Genomic DNA, 22,169 nt, shown 5'->3' on the forward strand with positions numbered 1-22,169 from the left:
GAGATTTTTTTAATTTGTAAAAGGCAGGAAACATTTGATCACATATATTCTCACTATAAGGAATCAATTCAGATGTACTCAACGTTTAGGCCAAAGCCAGCTTTTGAATAGAAAAAAAAACATTTTTTTGACACTATGATGAATTTCCAGAATTTCTTGATTTTGGTAAGCCATCGATAATTGTTTAAATATTATTTAAAATCTTTCTTATATATGTAATATATGTATTTCATAAACACAGAAATATGAAAAGTTTCATATATTTAAATTTTCAGAGAAGGTGTATGAGACTGCCACAGGACAAGTGACCTTCTTTAAAAGCCAGTCATGTACCTGGAAGCAAAAAAGGTTCTAGTTGAGTCAGATCTTATCAGAAAGGTAAACAATGGCCTGGAATTTGTGCAGCAGGAGACTCTGTGAAGGATTTGCATCTGCTATTTAGGAGAGTTAAGTTCTGATCCAAATGCTTTCCCTGTTGATTTTGCTTTGTGCTCCTAATACACGGAGGGTACCATGAGCACTCTTAGAATATTCTTACCAAATGGTAACTATTCTTTTTATTTTATTCCGACTTGTCATATACAGTTAGTCTGGTTACCAGCTCATGCTGCCAAGATGGAAAGAAAACTAAAAATATTTCCTTGCTTAAATCTTTTTGTGCTGATTACACAACTCTTCATCTTCTTTTACAGATTTTGGTTGATAGACTGTCGACAGACACAAGAATCTGTTACTTTTGCTTCCCAAGTGTACAGAGAGATTATCTGTGTCCCCTACATGGCCAAATTTGTCGTGTTTGCCAAATCACATGATCCCATTGAAGCACGGTTAAGATGTTTTTGCATGACAGATGACAAGGTGGATAAAACTCTAGAACAACAAGAAAACTTTTCTGAAGTTGCCAGAAGCAGAGATGTAGAGGTACTGTACAGTTTAATCCTTTTTTCTCATGTCTGATTTTAAGCTAATATTTTCTGCCTTCTGCCTGCCACAAGTACTAAAAGATAAGAGTGCCAACAAACAAATACTGTCAAGATGCAGCATCATGATAAGATGGAAACTTTGATTTTTGTCAGATGCAAGGGAAAACTAGCTGCTGGATATGAGTGATGAAATCCTATTCTTAGTGGGCAGTTCTCAATCTCTTAGTCCACAGGGCTGATGGAAAGGTTATCTATACTCAGCTGACTGCATTTGGGTCCTCTGGGTCAACCTGCTGAGGTGGAAGGTAATTGTGAGCTTCAGCCACAAGGGAATCCAATGAGCTGGTTATCAGAAGGTAGAAATGAACTCCCTGTCTGACTTTGGTAGTACCAGTTTTTTGCTTTCTCCATAGCATCATTGGCATTCAAACGGGAGCTCGCATGTGTTCTCAGGGGGAAGTCCTCAGCAATTAAAAAAGTAGGTCTCGGGAACCTTAAGCTGTGTTTAAGGAGATAGTATACAAACACCGCTGTGGGCTGGTTCAATCTGAGCTCTCTGTTATGGGACTAAGGCTTAGAAGAACCTATAAGATAAAACTGAACTGAAAGAATTTGGTTTCCTAAATTTGAAACTGGGTTTCCCAAAAGACCTGTTAAACACTTGTACTTAGAAACCGCACTGATTTTATGCTAGGAAATCAGGTAACAAAATGAAGTTGGGAGTTACCATTTTACTCCAGCAGTTTCAGGTTCCTTGTTCTCCTTTTGTCCGGTGTCAGAGTCAGCATTTCTTCATTCAGATTGAGAACTGGAGCAGCAATTGCCAACTAAGTATCATGAAATCTATTTGAGATGGGATAGTTATGCAAGCAGGAGATGTTTCGCATGGCTTTTATTAAACAAAATGCAATAATTTGTAAGAATTTTGGATAACTTGATGGGGGTTTCTGGTGCACAACAAGACCAAAGACATAAGTCAGTGAGCTGAAAGATAACAGATAGGTGTTGTAAACGGGCTTTTTCCTCAGCCTAAAACAAAGTTCTATGGATGCAGGCTAACCCTAAATTCAATACAGGTACCTCATAGTAATGTAGTCATTTCTGTGGTGGTCCACAGTGGTTCCTTTTTTTAATTAGCTCTGTAGCAAACTGCCAGGAGGCACCTTGAATTTTTTAGTTACTGACTTTTACTCTTAGACTAATGTCTGAGTAAAGAAGAGTTTTGAGGGTATTGTGTTTTGAACTGTTATGTTCCTCGGCCTGATACGAAGTGGGTATTGTGAGAAAAGGGGAGATAGTCATGGCCAAAAAGGGCAGGTGAATCTCAGCTTCCAGTAGCCCCATAAAATGCATATCACTGACCGACAAGGCAGTCAACAGTAGTCATGCTTTGTCGGCATTTTTGCATACCAAGGAGTTAAACTAGCAAGTTTGATTAATATTCTGCTCCACCAAAAACAAAAAAACAACCCAACCAAACAAAAGAAATCACATTGCTAAACAAACAAAAGCTTTCCATGTGGAATCCAACAAACTGCCTGCTAAATGCAGTTTTTCTGGCTCTGTCAGCTTCCTCATAAGGGATGACAAATTGCAAGTGTTTTAAACTACGTGCACGGTGTATTTGTCTGCTTAGTATGGTCTCTTTGGGTGAGAAACCCACCTTTAAAAACAAAATTTATGCTCACTGCTCCTGAAGCTCTGACAGGCATTTCTTGTGCAGAGCAGCTAGATAAAATATGGACTGATAAAATGGAATGCCAAGGCTGAATTTCTGGAAGGTAAGGATGAAACGTTAATATATTGGCGGTTTGAAGGTAACATCTCCAAAACTGGTAAGCTGAGAGGGGCCATAACAATAGCAATCCAAAGATGTAGGTAGTGTCATTATACAGGCATTTCAGAGGGGCATTTACCTAAGGCTTGACTTTCAAAAGCCCTAGGCCTTTATAAATCAAGCTGAAATAATACAATCTACTGATCTACACTGTTTTTGCCTGCTGCAGCAGATTGTTGCAAGTAGATTAAATGCATGGGTGATCTAATTTAGAAAGTTGTTGCGTTGGTAAAAAGGTCCTCTGCAACTTCATGATATTCCCAGACTGGTTTATTATCCTGCCAGTCAAAAGTAGGACTTTAGATCTGATTGCTCAAGAAGATGTTTCTTTAACTGTCATCATGAGCCCAGGTTAGCAAAGTATGCTAAAATTAGAGCCAATAAAAAATACAAATTATATAGATTATATAGATTGAGAATGTGCCCAGAGTCATGACACTGAATACTCATTTTGTCATTTATAACGTCATGCTATTGTTATTGAATTAACAATATATTACAAATGGAATTTAATAATCTGAAATGTTTCCACAGATTTTAGGTAACTGGACATAACAAGCCTTGTAAATGCTGACAGGTCCTAACAGTTTAAGAAATTGATCAAAACTACTGTAGAATTATGCTCGAGAAGAAGTCCTAACCACCTCACTGTGATTAATTGCTGCTTTGCTTCTTTTTAATTTCCAATAGGTATTAGAAGGAAAACCCATCTATGTTGACTGCTTTGGCAATTTGGTGCCACTAACAAAGAGTGGGCAACACCATATATTCAGTTTTTTTGCCTTCAAAGAAAACAGACTTCCTCTGTTTGTTAAGGTAATGTTATAATATGATCTATGAATTATATTCATATTTCTGTCTAATTCTTAATTTGCAATAAACTTAGCAGACTGAAGAACAGTTCCAAATTATTTTATGATAATGGGTTAAATGTTGACTTGAGTAGTCAAAATGACCAGATGTATGGAAGTGGCTACCAAAAATGTAGTAATTTTTTTCTTCAAATATATAATTACGTATGCCTGTGTTCTGTGTTGTGCTATATGTGCATGTGTCCAGACACCAAAATGGGACCTCCGGGAATCCTGTTCTCTACCTAATAATCTAAAAAGTTGATCAAGTTAGTCTTGTTTGCTTTTCTGTATCATGGTTTCATATATTGCAGAAAAAAATGCGGAAACTGCCAAAAGTGTCAGAAAGCATTGTAGAATTGGCAGAAATCTTTAAAAATATGATCGTTTTAACTTGTAAATATGTATATGGCTGTAAGAACAGATATAACTCTTCCTCAACCAATCTCCTTCTTTCAGTGGCAACGCAAAACTTCCTTGGTGCTACAGTAAGAAAAGTATGGGTCCGTTTTGTTGTATGTTGCTAGACAGCTTCTGAAGTCTCTTCCTCCTTTCCAGCAATATTTTGTAGGCTTGTTTTAATTTAGAACTTTATCTATGCCACCGCCTATCTTTGGCTTTGCATATTTTTCTCCATGATGGATTTTCCAAAGTATTTTCAAAACTGGGTATCCTAGCATCTAGAGTATTTTCAATCTGGTAAAGTTAATACATATGTATCTAATCGTATCATTTTATCAGTTCAGACTAAGGTAATGTTTTCAGTTGTATTTCTTCTGTGATATCTTATTTAATCCTCCTGACATTATTTACAAAAACTAAAACAAAATTTTTTCTAAGATTCAGCATGAAATCTTGAATTATGGCATGCCGTAGTACCTCTGGTAGATTGTAATGGTCATGCTGATAAATGTGTTTCAGAAAATGTCTTCATTCTAATCCTAGGATTATCGATACAATTGAGAGAACGTTTTGCAGGGGAAGAAATTTTAAGTGTATCTTTCACTGTTTTCAGCTACTCAGCCAAAAGAGCAGCCGAATGAACAAACACAATATTTAATACTATATTTTTCAGCAGGGAGTTATTTCTAACATCAACATAAATACGTATTCTTGCCATATGGGGGGGAAATTTTCTAGCTCATTTCGTCACCTAATTCAGAATGAGTCTCTGTTATTACCGTGAAGTTTGGGGACCATTTCAGTTAAAATTTGGTACTGTAAGTTATCATAGAAGCTTAATCACATTGGAATGTCTCTTTTCTTTTAAGATGGTGATTACAGTCTTAGGACTGCCTCCTGTAAATAAGGTTCTAACGTATAAGCGTGTACATGCTTGTGTCTTCTCTGGCTTTGACACACAAATCCATCCATATGTACGTTTATAAACAAGCAGGAAAAAAAAGAGAGAGCATGTTCTTTTTGTCTACATGGACTTCTCCTCCCACGTCTAGCCTCTTTCTGCTAAACAGTTTTGAGTGACACAAGTAGATCATACAGCAAAATAGCAAAGCAATAGATTAGACCTCTGTTTGTTTGCTCCACCAGGTGCGAGATACCACTCAAGAACCCTGTGGACGATTATCATTCATGAAGGAGCCAAAATCTACAAGAGGCCTCGTTCATCAAGCCATATGTAATTTAAACATCACTTTACCTGTTTACACAAAGGTACTGTGAAATTATACTGATCTATACTATTCAGGATTATAATACAAACAGGAAACAAGAAGGGCAAAATATTCTTAAAGCTTCATAGTGAAGTATTTTAAAGAAGTAAAAATACCACCCGAGGGCTTTCAGTTTCTTGGGTTTGGTACTCTTAATGTCAATGTTCAAAGATGTTATCAAATATTTTCTGAGGACTGAGAAATGATGACAGAAGGGACATGAAAATCCAATTTGCACTACATAGCTCCCATGGTTTCATTTGATATTGAACAAGACCTATGCTAATTTTATTTTGTGTAGAAATTTTACCCAGATTCTATTCAGGGATGAGACATATCAAGGACTCAATGAGTATCTTTAGATTCATTTTTTATTTTGCCAAAGACTTCTCACCTGTCTAACTATGTGTTGTGACACCTCTCTGGAGATGAAGTAACTATTAATTCTTGTTTCACAAAGTTTAAGGGAAATGTCTGTAGATCATATGATGTTCTTCAGGTATGAAGTACAAAAGGGCTGAAAACTATTTGTCATTTTTTTTCATTTGCCAATTTGAAAGTTAATGGGATTTGCAATAATAGCATTTTTAGCTAACCAAATTGTTTATCTGTGGTGAGAGTTGTAAAAATGTCACAGACTTGAGCTCTAGAATTTAGAAAATTTACAGCAGTGCCAAAAATATTTTCTTGGACTAGATTTTAATATTGCATTGACTTTTCTCACTGATTTTTCTTCCTATATCTGATAAATGCTTTCAGGAATCTATGAATATGTCACAGCGTGTAAATGTTCTTTCTTCAGAATATTTTTATAACAGTTATTAATATATCTGGGGAAGAAAATGGTCCAATATCAAGGACAGAAAAAGGAGAGGAAAAGTCTCATATAAGTTAATATTTTTAAACAAGAAGCTTGAGATCAATTAAATTCTCATAAATCATGGGACTGCACTTGTTTTCTGTTTGGGTGAGATTAGATATTACGAAGCACTTGTTTGCCTGTGAAGAGTCAAGTTATTGCTATTCTATGATGATGAGGATGTTTTATTCTCCTTGTCAGATTAGTAATGTATTAGTCTGACCAAAATCTTGCCTGTGGTGTTCAATTTGCCTCAGCATTTTTAGCATATATTTTTTTATTGCAGGGTTTTTGTATAATTTAAAAATAACACATCTCAACATATTTTCACTTTAAATAAGTAACTTTAATTAAGAAAGTATTTATTTGTGCTTACTTACGGGTGAAAAAGCATGTATATATTTTAAGTTTTGGTACAATTAAAGATCACTAAAATTCTAACACCCAGGAGCAACTTTGCTTGATTCTGTAGCCTTTTGTGTTTTAAACTGACAGTTTAGAGTTTTGCTGCTTTTTGAAATAAGAAATCAACTGCAGAAACTTACTGCATTTTCTTCTTTTCTGTTAAATGTTGTCAGAAAATATTTTTTCCTACACTATTCTGAAAAAAAAATTGCATTTTGCCTGCTCTGTTTTCCCTTTCTCTTTTTGCATGGCATTTTGGAACTGAAAGGAATCAGAATCAGATCAAGAACAAGAAGAAGAGGTAATGTTGCTCTAACAGCATGTTATTGCTTATGCACACTACTAAAATACAACTAACAGATATAGCTGTAGTCAAACAGGCAGATGAATCATTAGCTCAGTACTGCTAAAACAATGGAGAGGAGCGCATTTAAAAGGATCTTGCACAGGCTCACTTTTGGGATTTACTGAGTTTAACTTGCCCTACACTAAAGTTTTGCTGATTGAGGTGCACTGATTTTGGAGGTATATAATAGTTCATCTTGTTTTCAAAATAGTTTCTTAATAATTTTAAAATTATTTTTTTCCCAAGAATAAGCCATACAAGTGCCTTTCTTTAATTTGTGTTCTCTGCAGCACAAGAAAAGGGGGAATGGGATTGATTTTTCTGATTCTGAGAACCATCCTGCATCTTAAAAATAACTATTCAGAGCCAGTGGCTCATTGGCATAATGTACTTCTATTGACCCCTAAGAACAGTCTGAATACGCTTCCTCTAGTTAGTGGTGATGGGTGGGGGGTATGGAGGCAGAGAAACAGATCTAAATCCAACAATTACGTCCTATCAGCGAGTTCCCAGCTGCTGTGAGGAGTCCACAACCAGATTGCAGTTGAAAGCACTACCTGTCTATCTGAAAGAGCTGAAAATCTTGTCCATTTTTACACCCAGTGGACTGGCTCTTACAGATTTCTGGGTTGGATAATAACATCCAGTACAGAATCAGTGTTAATCCAGAAGTTACAAGAGAGTTTACCCGAAGTTAAAGGTGTAGAGTTTTCATCTTTAGCATAAACTAAATTGCATCTTAGTGGAGGAATGTGGCCAACTCCCCTTACATTCCCAGTCCCAATCTGGCAGTTGTAGATGTTTCTGAAGGTCTGACCTCTACATGAATGAGTAACATTAGAAAAGCACCCCCACATTTTGATGATGTTCAGCTGTTGGAAACAAGAGTGCCAGGCCAGTGAGAACAGCCTTCTCCCCAGTGATGGACTTCTTTTCCATGCACTGCAAAACAGAGGTCGGAAGTTTTGTTGCATGGATTGCAGCTTCCTATTATCATTGCAAAAATATTTACCTCTCCCATGCTGAAATATGGGCAGAGTCAAGTGAAAACATGACTAAAGTTTTTAAACTAATTCCCACTATATTCATTCAGAAGTTAACATTTCTTATCGGGTGATAACAACAAAAGTTGTTTCTAACAAATCTATGCTCTAGAAAAGCAATGTAAAGGATATCGGAAAATTATTTTTCCAGACATTGATGACTTCTTATGTTTTTATGTAAGAAACTAAAGCACAAAAAGATAGGGTCACTGATGGCTAAGAATACTGTCCATTTAAAATTATTTTTTTGTTTACTTCATTTTTATGTTAATAATATTAATTAGTGTGCTGACATAATTCCAGACTGATTTTGAGGAACTTAAAGTAAAAGGAATTAGAGTATCCCAGGGATCCTGGGTTACCATGCAGAGCCATCTGTGAATTAGACGAATTCACACCATACTGCATCTGTAATACACACTGCTAAGTGTGAGATTTAAAAATGTCACCCTAAAGGATTGCAAGGCACGTATGAACACATAGGTGATCTACTTGTATGCATTTTGAGTTTATGGAAAAGCAAGAATTAGTAGCATCTTAAATGAGATAATACGTTGCATTTATCTTTATAAATAATACTTCTGAACAAGTAAAACTTTTTCAACACTCACTAAAAACTATCTTGAGGGCTTTAACACACACAGTATATTGAATCAACGCTGCTGCATAGCAGATTTTCATTCCTCAGCATCATCCTACCACCACAAGTTTGTATAGGAAATTAAATGTTTACTGCTAATTCTATCTTTGCATAATTTTGCATATCGAAGTTTACACAACAAATATATTTTTTTGCTTGTGGGGACAAACAATTGTGCCAGCAGAACTGAAAAAAAGCCAAACTACAAGGCAACTTCCAGCATTTGCTTCTTGAATTGTCATAGTCTGCCATTGCTTTTTTTCTTTGATACAGCTTTTTCAGTCTATACCCAAATACGCTCTGAAAAAGCCCAGAAGTTGGCCCCTGAGGGCTGTCACTGCTTCCATTTAGAGGTATCAGGAGCTATTAGGAGCATCAAGTCTGGCCTTGGGCAGTAAGAAGTCTATAGCAATCTCTGCACCTGATTTTCATCATCACAAAGCACAAAGGCAAAAATGTAAAACATGATCTCAGAATGAATATGTACAATGAAACTCTGTACAAAGCATACTCGTTGCCTTCCAGATGGGACATGTGCCTTCAGATGACAATATTGGACTTTTTTGCTTTAGATAAGAAGAAAAAAATTAAGAACAATGCAACAACATACCCAGTAATGCAAAAGTCTGGGTCCTCCATACCGCTAGCTACATTTAAAGAAAATACATTGCAACATTTAGCATCTACTATTTACTATAACTATAGCAAAGTAACTGTTTTCCTTTTATTAGCGACACTATATAAATTAAGCCATGCTTTTACCACTATTTTAAATACATTCTTGGTTCCCTCTAAGTCAATGAATCTCTGTGTCTCCATACATCTAGTGCATTTGACTCAACCTGTAGTAGTTCACTAGCGACTTTATATGTACTGCTTATATTGGAACTTTTAAATTTTCCCCTTTTTTCTCTTCCAGGTTGATATGACTTCAGAAAAAAGTAAGATTTTTTTTTTCTTAACATGGTATAATGCAGTTTGTATGAAAGATTGTTAAGACTAAGATAAGCATGAAAGAGAGCTAAGCTTTAACTGCTGTTGCTAATAACATCAATATTTTAAAAATGTAACAGAAACCAATTTAATACCAAAGCAGTTTTTCAATTAAATGCATTTTAATGTATAATTTAACAAGTAATACAGTTTAAAACAGTTCATCTAAGCATTTACTTTCCTTTGACATCTCTAGTGATTGATCCCGCTATTGCTATTTTGCTTGTATGAATGCTCATACCTCCATTTTTTGTTTTGTCCATTTGTTGATACATATTGTTGCCTCATATTTAGAGATAAATGACAGTATCATTTTTAATGAAAATGTAATTAATGCTGCAATGTATTTCATTGAACTCATGAAATAACAAGCATGCAAAAAAGTGATACTGTCCAAAGTAATCAGGCTGTTTAACCCTCCTTCCCTCCCCTCCCTTTACTGTGGTGAAATATGACTGGAAATATGACTGTTAAGCTTGGTACAGCATAGATGATACCCTTTGTATACAGAATCAATGCATTATTAGAAACTGAGAGTGAGTGGTTCACAAGGCCAAAGATCTCCTTTAATGAAGATGCTAATCAAACAAATCTATATTCAGTCTGAAGAGTATATCATTTAGTAAGAACTGCTTTCAAATGCAGTGATTTCTTAAATCCATTTAGGAAAAGAATGACTTCTGTCTTGTTTCCAGTTTAAAGTGCAATGCCTTGCCTTTTTTCTACATTTCATTTTGAATGTTATTTATTCTTGATGTACTATGTACATGTTTTAATTGAAAAGACAACCATGATCCTGAAGATCAAAAGGATGATCATTCCCCTGTAACCTTTGTCTAAAGCAGAAATGCTTCATCAAGAGAATAAAAGACATCAGGGTTCCAAAATCATGGATAACATGGTGGGAAATAGTATTCACCATGTTAAACAACATTATTAGTAACAGATTTTTGCTCTAATTCATGATTTTGGTCATCCTGATATAAATAATAAAGATGGAAAAAAACCCCATAGTATAGCCAGGAGAATGGAATTTCTCCTGCCCCATGACTCACCTTGGCCATGGGAAATTGGAAGTGAATTCAGTGGAACAGTAAAACATACAAGTGAAAAAGGGCTTGAATGCTCCCTCTGCCAGATAATTATTTCCTCAATGCAGTACACCTACCCTATAGAAGGTGGATAAGATGCAGGTTTGGTGAGGTTGCTCAGCTGTGGCTGTCACAGACTCATCTAAATTCAACATAGTGTAGAGCTGGAATTTTTAGTGATTCTTACACTGGATGAATTAAAATACCAGTCACATAGCAATTTAGTTTTGCTACTTCTTCGCTGGGCTTAATGGTGAATTAGATTGAGAATTGGGTAGAACCAGTGCAAGGAGAGTAAGAGAGAGATGCTGTTCCCAAGAATCGTTTAATATATAATTAACAAACAGGAACAAGACCAACAAGTCCCTCCTTAAAGACCCCTGAGATGGCTCAGATATCCAAATTGCTGGAAAATATATTTACAACCAAGCAACTTATTTTCAGGCAGTTAGTTCAGTACCCTTACACTTCTGCTAATGGTCTCCTTTAGTCTAAGTAACTTTTAAGTGCAATAAGGTAAAATACAAGTGACCGATTTTTTGGCCCAGTAGTGGTACTGTTAAGAATTAGGACTCACATGTATATGTCCTTGGTTTGGGAATAATTATTTACATAAAAGGAAATGGATCTGTGGGACAATGCAGAAAATCTCACCCATGTCAAAATACTGCGCTAGACAGCTCACGCTAAAACCTGCAGAACCATAGGAACCAACTTTACAGGACCAAAATCACCTCCAGCCTTCTGGTTATAACTAATGTACAGCACAAACATTCAGCATTCATTACATACAAGAGAATAGCATAGCAAGAGGATATTTTTACAAAGAAATACAGATAATTAAATATTGAGTAGCTTCTCCTTATTTGCATTACTACTTGGACTTTTAGACTGGAGTGCAGAAATGTGTCAAGTTTTGTGTGATGTGCTACCTTTAAAAGCAAAATGTACAGTTATAATTTCTAAGCATTGCATTCTGTTCATAACTTGCTTCAGTCCTCCCATGTTTCATTCTGTTCAATATACATTTTCTAGTAGTCCTCCCTGAAATTAAATATTCCCAGCAGGCAGTTATGGCATGATGGGAATTCAACTTACTATATATTGATTGCACAGATCAGAAAAATATTTCACCACAGTATGTTTTACAATATTTTCATGTATCTTTAATTTATATGATTAATTTTAAAGCTATTGTTTTTAACCGAAGCTACATACCCAGCAGCATTTGCAACACCTTTGCTTTGCATGGAAATAACTTGCCTTACATAAATTGTATGTATGTGTCTAGTGTGACTGTCTCTGATTTTTGGTTGCCATACATCACATTTTTTAAACTTCGAAATCACTTCTAAGTTCATTCACAGTTTTTCTTATTACCTCTCTTTTCCCCTCTGTCTTCTCTTCCCTCAGTCGAATCATTAGTTGTCAATGAGGATGTTCCAAGGAAAGGACCATGCCTCTTAAAACAAAAGAATGTTTGTTTCATTGTTTAGGTGTGAAATCCCCTTAGATGAAATGCCGGTTTGCAGCTGATTCAGATCTCTACATATTTGATCATATTTTAGATTACTGCAGAATTACTTTTAACTTTTTATTTTGGTCATTAAGAAAAAAAACTAATGTTTACCCAACGTTATTCTGACAGTTTGCTAACACTGGCTTTCTCTTAGAGGAAATCGACTTTCAATCAGTTCTAATGCTTTCCCCCTTTTTTCTTGTTTATTTTTATTTGAACATTGATCTGTAACATCTGAACAATCTTGAGATGCCTTTGTGTAACTTCACTGTGTTTCTTCTGTTTTTAATTTTAAATTTTGTTGTTTGGTTTGTTTTATTTTTCCTATTTTTTTTTTTCAGTGGTGTCCTGATTTGGTTTGTTACAGCTTTGATAATGTATGTGTGGTTGTGCTATATTGATACAGTTAAGCAAGTTATTTCCTGCCATTTTCCTTTTCAGTTTTGGTTTGGTTTTTTTCCCTGTTAGCTTTGCTTTGCTCTTGTACCCTCAGATTTTGTGGATCCACCATTCCCGGCCCATTTTGTTGACCTTCCTACCACTGCAACCAAAGACTGTCATTTTCAGTCCTGATTACATTTTCCAATCTCTATTTTTGATTTCCATTTTACTTTCAATGTTTTTCATTCGCATCAAAGATGACGAGACAGAGTCTACAGAAACATCTATCCTGAAAAGCCATCTGGTTAATGAAGTCCCTGTGCTAGCCAGTCCAGACCTGTTGTCTGAAGTTTCTGAGATGAAACAAGATTTGATCAAAATGACTGCCATCTTGACAACTGACCCTTCTGATAAATCAGGCTCCATTAAAGTGAAAGATCTTGGTAAACCCACTGAAGAAGAGCCAGGAGAGCCTTTTGAAATAGTTGAAAGAGTGAAAGAAGACTTAGAAAAAGTAAATGAAATTCTAAGAGGTGGTTCCTACACCAGAGAAGAACATGTTTTGCAGAAGTCCCTTTCCAGACAAGAATTTGTAGAGGAAGAATGGGTCATTGTCAGTGATGATGAAATTGAAGAGGCCAGAAGAAATGCTCCTTTAGAAGTCACTGAACCTACCGGTGTAGAAGTCAGGGTAGATGAAGGGACAACGAAAATGGAGAAGCCAGACATGACAGGAGCGGTAGATTACCTTACAGAGGATTTAAAAACATATGTCTCTCTTCATGAGGTACAGCCACAAGGCTTACAAGAAGACTTAGTAGAAGAGAGATTTGAAGCTGTAGTAATAAGCAGGGATTCTGAGAAAGAAGGACAAAAATCAACAACTGAAACAAGTCCACAGGAGGAACACAAGCCAGCCTTAGAATTGAAAAAGCCGGTCAGGACAAAATTAAGAGACAAGCCAAAACAAAAGGAAGGCAAGATGCACATGAGTGAAGAAAAACCAAGACTAGCAAAGCCCACTTCAGATGTGTCACTAGGTGGAGAACCTGGCTTAACACCAACAGCTGCTCCTGAGGCTAAAGCTGTATCCCCTGTTATAGAGGAAACTCCTATTGGCTCAATAAAAGATAAAGTTAAAGCTCTTCAGAAACGAGTGGAAGATGAACAAAAAATACGGTCAAAACTACCTGTCAGAGTTCAAACAAGAGAAGGCACTGCTGAAAAGGCTTCTAAAAAGCCAGTACAAGTCAAAAAACCAGTAGCACACAAAGCACAACCACCTGTTTCACCTTCTTCTAAGACAGAAAGACTTGAAGAGACCATGTCAGTTCGTGAACTGATGAAAGCCTTCCAGTCAGGTCAAGACCCATCCAAGAATATATCTGGACTGTTCGAGCACAAATCTGTCAAACAGAAGCAACAGCCCCCTGAGAAGGAAACAACCCGGAGAAAAACCATTACTTCACAAAGTGAAACGAGGCAAGTAGCAAGCCACAAGACAGACAAACAGAAGGACAAACAAAGCACGATATTAAAAGCAGAGAAAGAGCCACAATCAAAAAAAGGAAAGATGCAAATTTCTGCTGTCAAAATTACCAAAAAAACTGTGGGTAAAGACCAGGTAAAGGAACAGAGTAGCAAAAAACCAGCTGAACCTCTTCCTCCAGTATTTGATGATGAAAGAGCCAAAGATAGAGCAGTTGTGAAGGGCAGGACTTCTGATGACCAAGTTGATACTGACTTCCAAATCAGCCCTGACAGAAAAACCTCAACAGACTTTTCAGATGTAATTAAAGAAGAACTGGAGGACAATGACAAATATCAACAGTTCCGACACCTTTCAGTGACAGAGGAGGGAGAGCTTAACCTGGAGCAAGTACTGACTAGTCCTTTCAGTGTTGCTTTCCCCACAGAGTACGTGAAAGACGGATTCCTTCCTGCTCTTTCTCTGCAGAGTGCTGCTTTTGAGGGGAGCTCAGAGAGCCTTAAACACGAAGGTGTGGCTGATTCTCCAGGTAGCCTACTTGACGGAACCCCTCAGATCAGCTCTGAGGACAGTTATAAGCATGAGGGTCTGGCAGAGACTCCAGAAACAAGCCCTGAAAGCCTTTCGTTCTCACCAAAGAAAACCGATGTGCAAATTGAAGAAGCTAAAGGAGCAGCTAAAGCACACACAACAGCAGAAACATGTTCTCGGAAGGAACTCTCTCCAAAGGAAGATAAAAAAGGTATTACTGAAAAACAGCTAGATGCTGTTTCTGAGACTAGCACGTCTCATTCTGAGCATGTGTCAGAAGAGCTTGTACCTACAGCCTCTGAAGAAGAGGCTGATAAACCTAAAGAAAGTAGCTCAGCTTCCATTATGAAAGATATTAGCAGGGATAAAGAATCCAAAACCACTGCACATTTAACTAAGTCTTCTGAAACACATGACACAGCTTTAGAGAAAGAAAAAGATATAACCTGTGAACGCCGTGTTGTTGTTAGAAGTCCCCAGAAATTGGAACTTTCACTTGCTAGCCATGATAGTGAAAGCTTTAGCCCAGTTGCAGATGACTCTTTGGCTATAAGTCATAAAGACTCACTGGAAGCAAGCCCAGTGCTAGAAGATAACTCATCACACAAAACGCCTGATTCTTTGGAGCCCAGTCCTATGAAAGAGTCTCCCTGCCGCGATTCTCTTGAAAGTAGCCCTGTAGAACAAACAGTGAAGGCTGGTATTTTGGGGCAGGGTCCTCTTCAGCCCGTTCTTAGCAAAGGAGAAACCTACCCAGAGCTGGCATCGGTGCGTTCCAGGATTCGCCGTGACCCTGAGGGAAGTGCTGATGATGACAGTCTAGAGCAAACATCCCTCATGGAGAGTTCAGGGAAAAGTCCTCTTTCACCTGAAACTCCTAGTTCTGAAGAAATTAGCTATGAAATTACACCTAAGACAGCAGACTCACAGGCACTGTCAAACATACCAAAGTCGGCCATGATCCCTGAAGTCAATGAAGAAGCAGAGGATGATTCAGAAGGTGAACCAAAGAAGAGGTTTACCCCAGAAGAGGAGATGTTTAAAATGGTGACCAAAATTAAAACATTTGATGAATTAGAACAAGAAGCAAAGCAGAAAAGAGACTACAAAAAGGATTGTAAGCAAGATGAATCTTCTGTAGATGCTGATTCAGAAGCTGCTTGTGAAGCTGAAGAATCAGAGTCAACAGCTGTAAAAGAAACAGATATACCTACAGTGGTGACATCTGCTGCTGAATCTAGAAAAAGTTCTTCCTCTTCAGAAAGCGAGCCGGAATTGACTCAGCTGAAAAAAGAAGCCGACTCAGGCCTCTTAATGGAGCCTGTGATCCGAGTGCAGCCACCCTCACCATTACCATCCAGTATCGACTCCAGTTCTAGCCCCGATGAAGGTTTTCAACCCATTGATTCAAAACAGTGCTCTTCCAGGGTAGGTGCAGTTAAAGCAGAACAGGATGAGCCAACAGAAGATGACAAAAAGGAACCATGTACCCTTAGGGGCAGCTGTAAGGCTTCCACAAGAGAATCAGGCACTTGTCATTCTGATGGTTGTGTATCAGCAGAAACCGGTGAATCAAAATGTGACAGTACAGATGACAGTGAGACACTTAGTCCCAATGCCCCAGTGACACAATTTGGTGGTATCCTGTATCATTCCACTGGTGACAGTTCTCAAAAAGAAGTTCATGCTGAGTCTTCACAAACTCTACCACAATGCGATACTACTGAAAAAGATGTCAAAACCACTGCACTGTTACCACACACAGATCTCATTGCTACGGGAGCTGTGTCTGACAAAGTAGGTGATCGTTCTTGTGGACACGGTACCACTGAGTACTGTGTACCACAAGATTGCACACTGGCTGAAGATGATACCGCTGACTGTTCTGCTTTGGGAAAAGCAGCTACAGGTTTTGAAACATCTCAAAGAGGTATTTGTGCAGAGGAACCCTTAACAGAGTATTCATCCCTTACCACTGAAACAGTGGAACTTGAAAGTTGTGTAGCAGATGCTGCTGAAAGTAGTGCTCCTTACATAGTAAGCCCTTATGAAAATGTGTCCTCTGAACATTTCTTTACTGACTCTGAAAGTAATGTAGGAGCTGGCAGAAGTCCGCTACCTGGGGAAGACTATTCTGTTGAAGAAGGAAGAGGTCAGACTAGTGAAGCTTTACTTAGCAGAGACCCAGGTAGTGAATATCACTCTTCAGAGGAAGTAGATAAGGAAACAGAGCCAAAACCAGAGGATGCATTTCAGAAAACGTCACAAGGGTCTTCAGCATCAGATTCCACAAAATTTGCTGAATCTGCCTTTGAGGATATAAGAGATGAAACAGAGAAATTGATCAGTCAAGTTGTCATCACTAAAACTGATGTGGATTCTGACATGTGGAGTGAAATACGTGAAGATGATGAAGCTTTTGAAGCTCGGGTGAAAGAGGAAGAACAAAAGATATTTGGGTTGATGGTAGACAGGCGATCACAAGGCACAACACCTGATACAACACCAGCTAGAACACCCACCGAAGAAGGGACGCCGCTTAGTGAACAAAATCCTTTTCTTTTCCAGGAAGGAAAGTTGTTTGAAATGACTAGAAGTGGAGCCATTGATATGACCAAAAGGAACTATCCAGATGAAAGTTTTCACTTCTTCCAAATGGGGCAGCAGCCTCAGGAAGAAGTTTCTTTGTCTGAAGAAATGAAAGAAGCAGCAGAGGTGGTATCTTCTGAGCTGAAAAGCTCACCAGATCCATTTTCACCTTCAGGATTGGAGGACTCAGATGTACAAGAAAAAGAAACATTGAAATACTCACCCCCAGCATCTGAGCCTAGTGATAAATCAGAAGAAATGACAGTTGAAGGTGTCAGCATAGGCACCACGAAAGCAGATCTTAAATCCAGAATTCCAATTAAAATGGGTATTTCAGCTTCTTCAAAATCACCAAAGAAAGAAACTGCTGCCTCTGAAGCTGAGCCCTTCTGCAGAACAGAGACCGACACGGTCGATAGCAGTCAGGTGCCTTGCCCTATCTCTCCTGAGCAGTCTGTAGTAGAAGATGAATTAGATTTTTCCAAAGTCACTAGATTTGTTTCTTCTGAACGGGGTGATGAGTCCCCAGACTCTTCACCAGAAGAACAGAGATCTGTGATTGAAATCCCTACTGCTCTAATGGAGACAGTGCCTTCTTGTGAAAGCAAATCCAAAATTCCTGTCCGAACGGCTGCTGCTGCATTGCAATCATTGCAACAATGGGAAAACGAGGGTCTTCCTATAGACGGCTTCCTAGACAGTTCGCAGTTTGAAGGAAAAGATGACCAAGCAAAACCAAAGTCTAAAATTCCCGTCAAAACAGCTTCGCAAAAAGCTGAACAACAATACACACACACAGACACATCTGTCCGCAAGCTAGAGTCACCCAAAGCTCTCGACATGACAAGCAAACTACCTATGAAACAAGATAACCGAAGTAAATCTGAATCTGATAGCAGCATTCCCATGGACCCAAAGACTAAACGTTCAATCAAAGCTAGGAGTTACGCAGAGGCAGAAGCAGAGACCAGGGAGAGGGAGAGAGAGATGAAGCTTGAGCTAGACTCAGATGAGGCAACAACAGCAAGACCCAAGGTATTTTCATCACGGTTGCCAGTTAAAAGCAGAAGCACTACAGCCTCCCGCAGTGCTTACAGTCCCACAAAAGAAAGTAAGGATCATTTTTTTGACCTTTACAAAAACTCCATAGAGTTCTTTGAAGAAATTAGTGATGAAGCTTCTAAATTAGTGGAAAGACTCACGCAGTCAGAGAGAGAACAAGAATTAGTTTCAGATGATGAAAGCAGTAGCGCCCTAGAAGTTTCAGTAATTGAAAATGTGCCATCCAGTGAGACCCAGCAGTCAGTTCCTGAAGACATCTTTGACACCAGACCCATTTGGGATGAGTCTGTAGAGACTCAGATTGAACGTATCCCTGATGAAAATGTCCATGACCATACTGAAGGTATTTGACAACAACTGGGATTCCCTGTGCGACGCATGTCATGAATTAAACTTTTTGTTGTTTTAATTTTGTTCGTTTGATTTCTTTGGGGTGTGTGTGTATGTATGTATACACGTGTACTGCGTGTGGTGTTTTCTTTTAAGCTTTTGGTGGTTGTTGTGCATTTTTTTCCCCTGTGAGTTGTGTTTGTTTTTTGTGTTGTGTCTGTGTTTTTCTTGTCTATAAAAAAATCTCAAGATTGCAAACCATGAATGCTTATGGGAAGTGTTACCTTAAGAAACTAAAACGCTTCTAAAACTATGTATTGTCTTACCATCAAACTATCACTCAGGTCATGTACATTTTGGCTTTTGGCTTTCCCTGGCCCTATTCTTAGCTATTAATTTTTACTAAAAATCAAATATTTGGGCACTGATTGAAACTGAGACAGGCAAATCCATTTTCTTCTGAGTTGTTACACAAAGAAATCTGCAGTGTTTGGTTTGGTTTCTGGTGTTTGGTTTTCCTCTCACCTACTTGTTTACTACTTCTGAGTAGCCATGATGGAAATCCAATAGCTAAAATGAAACATGCAAATATCATTAACCTTAAGCAGTTTTCTGAATCTCAGATATTGCAATCCATGTGTGTATTCAGGGAAAACCAAAACTCAAATTCTGCCATCCTCAGATCAGCTTTGGGGATGGGAGGAACAGTCAGTCTCACTGTTACTGATGTAAGTGAAGACTGGTGAGTGAACATCTGATTTTCCCTTGCCTTCATTGTAAGTATTTTATATCACTCCCTAGTTGAAATAGTCAAAGGCACTTAAATTAGCAATATCTCAAATAGAAACAATAATACGAAGCGCAGTATAGACTGTTTGAACAAACTTTCCCTGCTACAGAAAGAACTTAATTACAAGCACCAGTCTAGATGAATTTTTCAACCTTGGCATTGACTAAGGAGGCGTGGAAAACTATGGCTCTTCACTTAAACTCTTCAATTTAATATTAGAATGAAGTTTTACAATAAAATTCTTGGCCCAAATAGGCACAGTGGGCACTTCAGTTCTTGTTTAGCTTTTCACATGAACACCTGATTTTTCAAATGGAAAAGGCAAATAGTCCTGTGCTTTTTGGAAAAACAAGCAAGTGAGCTAGCTTTTTTTTTCTTAACGTGGTGATTTACAATCCTCACTTTATTTGTAACAGCCTCTCTACATTTAGATTACAGCAGTTAGAAAAAAAAGCACTTTCCCTTCTTGGCCTATATCACCTGTGAAAATGGTTCTTAAGTTGTAAAAGGCAACTTGTGGCTCTCTTTGACCTTTAGATCAACAGGATGATCAGGAAAGGACAGAGGAAAGGCTGGCCCATATTGCTGATCATCTTGGATTCAGCTGGACAGGTAAAATGCATGTTATCTACTCCAGAGAGAAAGGAGGGGAACATTCCTCACTGTTTTCTTGTTTCTTTCAAATGATTTCTTGACTATCTGAAGATGTTTTATAGAAATATTTCAGTAGCTGTCTTCTGGTATCTATCCCTAGAGCAGTACCATACTCCTGAAAGACTCTAGGAGTTAAAGAAGAGTTGTATTTCAGAGAAAAAAATGTTAACTCCTTGATAGTGAAGATTGTGCTCTATACTGTTTTTATAAGCATCTTCAGAGTATATACAAAATATCACTGATACTTTTGCTTAATGTTACTCACCTCTTCCTTTCCTGTCCTCTATTTCAACCTACAGAGAAGACTGGGAGCATATATCACTCATTCCAACATGGATTATCTTGAAATCAGTAGAACTTGGGCGTGTGCAATATAACAGATTAGGAATCTGCTGAAAATTTTATATAAAGAAATAGACAGTTCAGAACACAAAACTAGAAATAAATGGATGCTCAACAAAGTAGCGTTTTAGAGAGGGTGGGCTACTGCACCTGCATAAATATTCCTGTCTTAGATTATAGTAAAGATTACTGTGTCAAATGTTACTTTGGGGGATAAACTAGTAGTTGTTTTTTGTTCAAACTTATTTGTCTACATAAGATTTTAATCTATATTTGTTGAAATTTACAGTTGCACCGGTTCACAAGCCAGCCTGGAAATAAGTTTATCTTGGGCTTTGGGGTTAGGGTTCCCTCTGCCTTGTTAAAACACGACACCCTTGACACCCTCCAAAGTCATGTTCATGCCATTGTAGTGATAATGACAGTGGAACAGAGTAAGAATCCTTCCTTGTGAAAGAAGCAGAAATCTGGACACCAGCAATGCCAGTAGGAGTCTCATATTTTCTCTATGGCTTTATCTGATTTGATGACCTGCTTCAAGAGCTGCATCCTAGTTAGTGATGGCAAGAAAGCTGCTCCTCGTTCTGGGCACAATAAAGATGTTACAGCCTATTAAACCATTTCTCTTTTCTGGACTGCAGTCTATGCTGTATCAGAAAGACATCAGTTATTCTTAGTTTCACATCTTTGGTTCTCAACTGTGATTCATGAACATTTACTTTTCTGTAAATGAAAAAAGTCCAGGGGAGTGGTAGTATTGTGCTTTAATCTAGCCCTATGAAATGCCATTACTTAAATGAATTCCTTTACTAGTTTGTAATCCACTTTGCTGAAGGGAAGAAGAAAAAAAAGACATCTTTACAGACATGGATTTCTTTTTCAGAGCTCGCAAGAGAACTGGATTTCACAGAAGAGCAAATTCACCAGATCCGAATTGAAAATCCTAATTCACTTCAAGACCAGAGCCATGCACTTCTCAAATACTGGCTTGAAAGGGATGGGAAACATGCAACAGGTTTGTTTCCAGTTATAGTACTTATAACTGTCTCCAATTTACTAGTTAAGGCAACAGATGTATGTTATAATCACAAAAAGAAAACTAAGGTCAAAATTAGGCTATAGTAAGAATGTCTATAGGTTGTACTTCAATTTTTTTTTAAGCTTCTCTGTATAACATGGCATATCATAGAATCCTCAGAGAAAATAGTTTAATCTTGTTCATTCAGAGGGCAAGACAGAACATCTTACAGCAAAGTAAGGGTGGAAGAACACTGAGGCCTCTTTTTCCTAAACTGAAAAATATTTGGGAAAACAAACTGGTTAAATGAAAAAAACAAAAGTAGTGGTAAATTCATAGGCAGCCCTTCAGTTAATTTTAGATTTTACATAGCAGTGCATCTAAATGCATCTGTATTTTACTCAGGATATTTTATTGCTCATTACCCTATATATGTCACCATCATATGGAAAACAGAAGGGAGAGGGCATGTGAAATCATTAACTCAGCTACATGGTGTTGTTCTAATGCCACAGATACAAATCTTACCCAATGTCTTACAAAAATCAACCGAATGGATATTGTTCACCTAATGGAGACCAGTGGCATAGACTCCATGCAGGTCCACGGCACTCGCACGTACGCAGAAATTGAACAAACAATAGGACTGGACCACAGTGAAGGTAAATGGCTCCTGATCCAGATTTCCTCCTCCAAGCGCTAGCTTCTGTTCTGAAATGTTTGAGTACAATAATCTATTAGCTCTTATGACTGAGCACTAGAATCTAATTTTGAAGACATGGACAATACGGATGAACGCAAGCGTG

General features: G+C 37.8%; 1 protein-coding gene across 47 annotated transcripts in view; it reads left to right on the top strand.

The window, feature by feature from the left end:
* The window catches only part of ANK2 (ankyrin 2), a gene marked incomplete at its 5' end in the record, with an annotated part of 366,277 nt that overhangs the window by 328,739 nt on the left and 15,369 nt on the right, over nt 1–22,169 (top strand). For 18 of the 47 annotated variants that reach the window (XM_082051544.1, XM_082051541.1, XM_082051548.1 and 15 more), the window contains 8 exons: nt 693–921; nt 3,451–3,576; nt 5,160–5,282; nt 6,814–6,846; nt 9,494–9,515; nt 19,887–19,961; nt 21,229–21,360; nt 21,879–22,025. In XM_082051544.1, the coding sequence (XP_081907670.1) occupies nt 693–921; nt 3,451–3,576; nt 5,160–5,282; nt 6,814–6,846; nt 9,494–9,515; nt 19,887–19,961; nt 21,229–21,360; nt 21,879–22,025 (887 nt within the window). Of the gene's footprint in view, nt 1–692; nt 922–3,450; nt 3,577–5,159; nt 5,283–6,813; nt 6,847–9,493; nt 9,516–12,815; nt 19,295–19,886; nt 19,962–21,228; nt 21,361–21,878; nt 22,026–22,169 lie in introns of those variants that run through there. The other 29 variants (XM_082051555.1, XM_082051526.1, XM_082051528.1 and 26 more) reach the window with 5 other exon arrangements.

Source organism: Streptopelia decaocto (assembly GCF_964273445.1).
Source record: "Streptopelia decaocto genome assembly, chromosome: 4".
Classification (NCBI taxonomy): Eukaryota; Metazoa; Chordata; class Aves; order Columbiformes; family Columbidae; genus Streptopelia; species Streptopelia decaocto.